This window comes from Acanthisitta chloris, unplaced genomic scaffold, assembly GCF_000695815.1.
Source record: "Acanthisitta chloris isolate BGI_N310 unplaced genomic scaffold, ASM69581v1 scaffold5352, whole genome shotgun sequence".
Lineage (NCBI taxonomy): Eukaryota > Metazoa > Chordata > Aves > Passeriformes > Acanthisittidae > Acanthisitta > Acanthisitta chloris.
Window position 1 is genome coordinate 129,105 of NW_008660992.1, and position 7,244 is coordinate 136,348.

Consider the following 7,244-nt stretch of genomic DNA (forward strand, 5'->3'; position numbering starts at 1 on the left):
AAAAAAAAAAAAAACCCCAAACATTTCTGAAAGCAAGATCAATACCTAAAAAACTGTAGTTTTTGTTCAGTAATGTAGTCAAGCACTCAGAAGTAGAAATTTCTCACCATTTCATTCTGATAAAGGTGAGAAGCTACAGGACCTGCTTTTAGCTAAGAACTGGTACACAATTTTGCCACTTCGAGCAAGTTCCCTCAGATTTCAGCCTATACCTCCCCCAATATATTTCCTAAGAATTCAAACTCTTATTCAGGTGTCACTACTCCATATTTCAAAGGTCATACCACCTGCTATGTAGACTTCTTCCAGTGTCAGGAACACGTAGGTCTCCAACTCGTATTCTTGTGTGCAAAACTCAGGAGTTCTACTGCACTACAGTAATTCTCCACATTCTCACAGAAGGTGAGTCTCACAACACACAGGTTTATTTTTCACTGTCAATTCTTTTTGCAGACTGGACAATTTTTGTCCAGAGTTGTGTTGCAAAAGAGTGCCAAGAACAACCTGAGACGGCAACCATTAAAATGCTGACACACAAGTGTCACTCTCTAGACAGTAGAGAAGTCCCATGAACCATTCAATCCCCATTTATGCTTACGGAAGTAAAAATTTAAATAAAATTACTCTGTTATATGAACAGTTGTTTATTCAGCCATTTTTTGCACTTTACAGCTGGAATTCTGGAAATTCAAACACCACATCTTTGCCTGTGAGCTTCTTGTAGACACCAGAAAATGTTTCCACCTGTAAGGAAAAACAATCTTGTTCATATATGCTGCATAAACAAGTAACTCGAAGTTAACATACTTAAGATAGTATACTATTTGACACTGCGCCTTTATGCCAACATGAGCTCTGAGGCTCATTATTTTCTTCTAGACTAAGGTAGCCAAGTATTTATACAAAAGATATGTTTTCTGGATAGTAGTTGGAACCAATTTGATTTGCAACCATGGGAGACCCCAGGAGCTGAGCAGGGCCAAACACACCCCCCACAAAAAAAAACCCAGAAACCAAACCAACCGACCAACCAAACAAACAAACAAAAAAAAAAATAAAAAATCAAAGGGCAGGCTGTACTTAAGGTCAAAACTAAGTGCTTCACTTGAAAAGCAAAAAACACCAACCGAACAAACAACCCGACAAACCCCTAAGCACAGAAAAAAAACAGCAAAACACTGTTCCCATGAGAGAATCAATATAGTTACTTTACAATCCAGCTTCAGTTCAAAACTGTCTTGCCTCATCTTACTCCAGACACAAACAGAAGCACCTCCAACTGCCACAAGCCAGAAGACATTTATTTGCTCTATCACTAAGCAGTCTCTAGCAATGTCAGAATGCCACCCCAACCTGCATGAGAAAGTAAGTTTTGTTCATTTACCTTGTGTTCAACATTGTTCTGTTGTGCCTTGTCCAGATGGACTTTTATAAGCCTGCTGCCATCCAGTTTTACACGGATTCTCTTGCCCACAATTTCACTTGGGAACACCAGGTCTTCAAGAATAGCATCGTGCACTGCAGTAAGTGTACGGCTGAAATGCCACATTTGTATCATTAAAACACATCCTCTTGAAAATTTCTCATTTTGTTGTAACTTAAACCTTCCACAGCATGCTTTAGCTGAAAATTCAGTTGACTTTTGCAAGGGGGAAAGGGGGATATGTTTAATGCCACAGTGTGACAGGCCATGCAAAAATAAAAGCTAAATTCTAAACCGAGTGCAGAAACTTAATGACTGTGTAAGGTGAAAAAATGACCACGTTTCTGACCTTTTAGACTGCACATTGTTGGAAACATTCTTCTATTTCTACACATTTAAATCAGAACCAAGTTGTCCCATCTGCAATTTTCCCAGAAACACTCACAGGAGGAGTTTAAGCATGCGAGTGTCTTCAGCTACGCAGAGTACATTCATAGGATACCCAGTTTTGAAAACACTAGTTTCTTCATCTGCCTAAACTCAAGCAGCTTAGAACACCAATGTATTACAGGAAGACTAGCTGGTTAAGCTTAGTCCATACTTCGCAGACTGTTTGATGCCTACAGGTGTGTTCTTTAACTGTGCAGAAGTGAGCCAAAATGAGTAAAATTAGCCCAGGTTATTTCATATGAAGTCTAGAGGACTAGTAAGATTTCCAGTACCCGTAGTTGCACTTTCAAGGAAGTATCACTAGTAACTAAGACCTGTGTCTACAGCAGCACTTCAAAACTGGGAAGATTGGGATAGCTAAGGGAGACTAACATCAGTCATATTTCTATGCTTCACAATGTACACAGCAGTTTTACAACACTGGCCTGATCTTCTCTCAGGCCAAGACAGGGACACTCCTGCACACTTGCCTTTTCTTCTGCAGAAGTGGCAGCATGCTAGTCACAGACACTGATGCCAACCTCTCCAGCCACTGTACAACACTACTTTTAGCACAACAGACGCAGAGTCCTCCAAAGGCAGGACTGCAGCCAGGTAAGTACTACAAAACTGTACTTTTAAAATCCATGCCTGAAGATTTCAAAATACAGTAACATATGACAGGTGTAATACTGGTGCTGGGAGAAGTTACAGGAACACATCACATGTCATAACAAGGACAAACTTTTACAACACAGACTACATAATGATATAGCAAGATAGAGAACAGTATAGATGAAGCACTGACATCCACAGAGACATAGCAGTGTTGCATGTCTAGCAATCAGGAGACTAGATGAGAGCAGGGAGGCCATTTAACACAAATGACTATACTATTGCTATTGAATTCATACCCAGAGGGACTAGTACTCATACCTATAACCCTCCTCAGCCACTCTCTCCCTCATTGCATCCCTTCAGTGTGCCAGCCTTGACTTCTGTACAGTCTAACATGTGATGTGGAAGTAGCTCTTCCTACAGCTTAAAAAGAAATAATTCTTGTCAGCACACTGTGGTAACAGAGACAGCAGGTTGGGGTTTAAGCCAGCACAGCTGGCTAAAAACTGGCTACAGCTCTAGCTGGCTAATACAGATGGAGTGCTAAGAAATGCAACACAGTGCCTAAAGACAACCGTTCTACTGCATCCTTTAGCAGCCACATGACAAGACACTATTCCAAGCAGTAAGCAAAAGGACAAGACTACCCAATCACTTGAATGACTTCTCGAAAACTCAACTAGCCATCACTTGACTAAACTACCAGTTAGTTACAAAAGAAGGCTGTCATACTGAATCAGTATTATTAACTTACCTCCTGGGACGCTTTTGCTTGTTTTTTGTGCGGCTTTTTCTCGTTGGCTTGGGCAGAATCCTTCTCTGTTAAGGCAAAATAACAAAAAACAAAAACCCACAACAAATAGGGCATTTTTCAGTATCTAGTGTTTGAAATCAACTCAACCCACCTCTCAATACATGCACCTTCCTCTCCCCCCTCCCTAGAGACATATGCATGAAACAAAACAGGATACTTAAGTATGCCCAAAGCTGTACCAGCATAAGAACACAGTTACCTGCAGAAGCTGAACTGCATTACTAATCCTATATTCAATGCAATGAAATAGAAGATTTGCATTTCATCCTTCCTCCCCCCATGAATGCAACCTCAGTAGTTCACTGTATCTCATTAGCAATGAGAGCACACTTCCCTGGGAACAGAAATCCCAGAGAATTTTACAGTTCCTGTTAGACTGAGCCTCTGGTGCAAAGCAGAGCAGTGAGCTATCTCAGTCCCACAGACAGCTGGCTGACATCTGAGATCAAAATGCTAGTCTGAATAAAGAGATGTATTACACAATCCAGATCAGATCCTGTCTTAAATGCAACCAGTTTCAAAAGCAGCATCTAAAGGAATTTATTCCTGCTTAAATGAGTAAAACTTATTTTCCACTTCTCTACTGCAAAGGTAGATGTTTTAAAACACTGAGCTTTAGATGCAGTTGTAGCCAGCTGCAATATTTTCTACCAACACATCACAGCTTCTCCATAATTGTATTCATGACAGGGTTACTATAAACCAGACTGGGTAATGTCCTAATTCAAAACCAAGAACATTTCATGTACAGCAGAACCACCACAGACATTCCCTTCTAAAATACAAATTACTGAACTGACAAGGAATTCTGAAACACTCAAAGTGAGCCAGAGGCACTTCATTAAAACAAGTCTTCTTGGTCACATGAAGATTCAGGGTAAGGCACACTGACTCTGAAAAATGTATTAAGAATTTTCACTAAAATCCACTTCAGTCTTACTAATTGTCCACTCTGCAGACAGATCTCCAGTTTGCCCACCCCTCAGTACTGCCCAGAGAGTTCTCTGTCACCTTTTCATGCCTTAGCTCCTTCAATATATTTTTAGAACTTGAGTCAAGTTTTTGCTTCTTTTCCTACTAACTTGAATTTTAAGTTCTTAGATTATGTAAGTGTAGCAAAGCTTCTATTAATGTTAATGTTCTTTTATTTTCAAGCTTTGGTTCTCAAACTTCTGAAGGAGTAAGAGGGTTCAGAAAAAGAAAGGTGAATCTTCTGTGAAAAAGCTTCACATCTCTCCAAGTTTACATAGCCTCATTTAGCTAACACGCATAGGACACTCATTACATTTCCTGCTGGTACAAAAAATAAGCATTATATCACTGTTACCTTGAGTGCATAATACAAAAGAGTAGTGCAGCACAGGAACAGGTTATCCAGAGAGACTGTGAAATCACCATCCTTACATGTCTTCAAGACTCAGCTAGACAAAACCATGGCTGACCTCATCTAATGCTGGCAGCAATCCTGGTTCATGCATGAGGCTGGACTAGAGACCTCCAGGGATGCACTCAAATCAACATTTTAAGTGTTCTGCCTATATGATTTCAAGTATTTTACCTGAGCAATGAACACCACATGCTTTCCACTGAATTTCTTCTCCAGCTCACGAACTAGCCGCACCTGAATCTTCTGGAAGGATTTGAGCTGAGGAACTGGTACAAAGATAATGATGGCTTTTCTGCCACCACCCACTTCAATTTCCTGAAACAGAAGCACAATGTAAGCATTACCTAGCAGGCAAGAAGTAATGCTTGGTTTGATGGTGAATCCTTTGAGCACAGTCTTGCTTACAACTTTGCAGCAGGGTAAGTGCATCAGAGAGCAGTACCTGCCTCTATGCATTAAAGACAAATCATTAAACAGAAAAACCTTTATCAAAGCACTTATTTTGCTGTAAAGGAGTGACTGGGCAGTAAGTCCCACAACTCCTTTCAAAAATGCATTCTCTGAATAGCAAAGTTCATTCTTTCCACAGGATGAGACTCAGATGCTAGAATTAATTCTACTGAATGCTCACCACCGCCTCTACAGTGCTATTTACATGCTCACACAGTTTCAGAAATTACTTGCCTCTAACACACATTCTAGACAAAGTTTACACTAATGAGTTTCCTATTTTTGAGCTACTGGTTCATGACATCACCTTCTGCCCACCACTCACCAAGGCCTGCAACACTACTCAATCAAAACATTTCCTTCCCTTCCAAATGCCAGCAGGATTATAACACACCAATACAGGTTACCTTTCCCCTCATTTGTTACTCCCATCAGTTGATCAAACACAAAGATGTTTGCATAGGCTTACAAGGCACTTCTCCAATGAACATCCTCATTCTCCAGCAAAATGGGAAGACTGTTTTTCAACAGCTACATTCCCACTTGAGCCAACTGAGATGTTCACGGATTTCTCACAAATAAAATCAAGGAGCTAAGTGAACAACAGATACATTTCTAAACACCCTTCACTGAGGACAGCTCCTACTGCTGTACTTCAGCAGGGATGTGGTTCTTCTGAAGGCCTCTGAACTCATACACCAAGCTGCCTTCTGCATTCCCTGATTCTTTAACTCACCTCTAAGCAGTCATGCACCTGTGTCCATACTGTGTCTGGTGGAACTGGGCAAGAACCAAAAGCAAACGACTTAGCAACCAGCTCCAGAATTTCCATCCAGGCTGACAAATTCTAACACTAATTTTCTCCCTCCTTTTCCACTAATTGTATTCTTTCTTTTCTTCCTTCAAGTTTGAGTTGTCTGTACGAACTAAAACTGAAACACATAGGCAGGCTAACCTACATGACCAAGTCAGTCTATTTCCTTAATCTACCAACTATCTATTATATAATAAAGATTCACAAGTGCAAAGAATGCTACAGTTTATGTTCCTGACAAATCAGCAGCAATACCTACACTTCCAGCCAATATCCACATGCAAAAAGCCAGTTTCAGACCTCAAACCCAGTTTGCAGAGTCAGAACGCAGAACTATTTTTGAACACGTTTATTTAACACACCAGACTGTTATTTGAATTTTCACAGTGACTTTTCAATCTAGTTCCTAACACACTATTACAAAATCCTACGTGTTAAAAACAGCAAATACCACCAGATAAACCACAACAGCAGATAATAAAAGGCCATAAAAAAGGTCTGAAGACACCATTCACCTACTACATTAATATCCACAAAAACTAAACATACAGAGCAAGCCACTAAGCAGTTCCTTGCAGGGAAGTTCTCAGCCTACCTTAGCTGCTGTGATGTTCAGCTCCCGTAGCTGAGCCTTTAAGTCAGAGTTCATTTCCAACTCCAGCAGAGCCTAGAAAAGTGAAGTTGCAGAAGAATCCGTTACACACAGCTCAGTTCATAAAAGCCCTTGAGACCAAAGCCTGTCCACAGTGCCAGAGAGCAGCTATATGCTCATTACTACAGACAGCATCAAAGACTTAACTTTCTGTAAGTCACAGGAACATGCAACAAGTGCAATTGGCAGGCACACAAGCTAAGTAAGACTAGGGAAAACAACACATTTAAACAGCATGAACCTCAGAATTTAGGCTCTGAACAACTGTCACAACACTCTCTCCATTACCTGCAGTGAATTACCAAACAGCAGAAAGAAAAGCCACATACCTGGGATATACCAGACTCGAACTCATCTGGCTTCTCGCCATTAGGCTTCACAATCTTGGCGCTAGAGCTGAACATGGCCGTTCTGTAACGCAAAAAACCATCTCAGTTGCCACCAGACACGTGTCACCTGCTACAAACACAACCAACATTCTGCAATCCGACCGAGCAGCCACATGCTTCAGAGCGAAGCCACGGGCAAACCCAGCACGCCGCTCCAGGAGATGCTGACCACAACGTAGTAAAACCAGAGGAAAACGCGGGGCCTGCCCACGTCGGTGCCCGCGTGTGCGCCAGGCACCGGCGGCTGGGAGGCCCAGGGAGCACCGGG

At 41.3% G+C, this 7,244-nt stretch overlaps 1 protein-coding gene across 1 annotated transcript; it reads right to left on the reverse strand.

Moving 5' to 3' along the window:
* Positions 1-623: 623 nt before the first annotated feature.
* Positions 624-7,134, reverse strand: RPS7 (ribosomal protein S7). Its single transcript, XM_009070051.1, has 6 exons — positions 6,917-7,134; positions 6,531-6,602; positions 4,843-4,986; positions 3,225-3,289; positions 1,385-1,535; positions 624-744 (listed from the first exon to the last, which is right to left on the reverse strand). The coding sequence occupies exons 1-6, from the start codon at positions 6,989-6,991 to the stop codon at positions 667-669; spliced, it is 585 nt and encodes a 194-aa protein (XP_009068299.1). The 5' UTR covers positions 6,992-7,134; the 3' UTR covers positions 624-666.
* Positions 7,135-7,244: the final 110 nt, after the last annotated feature.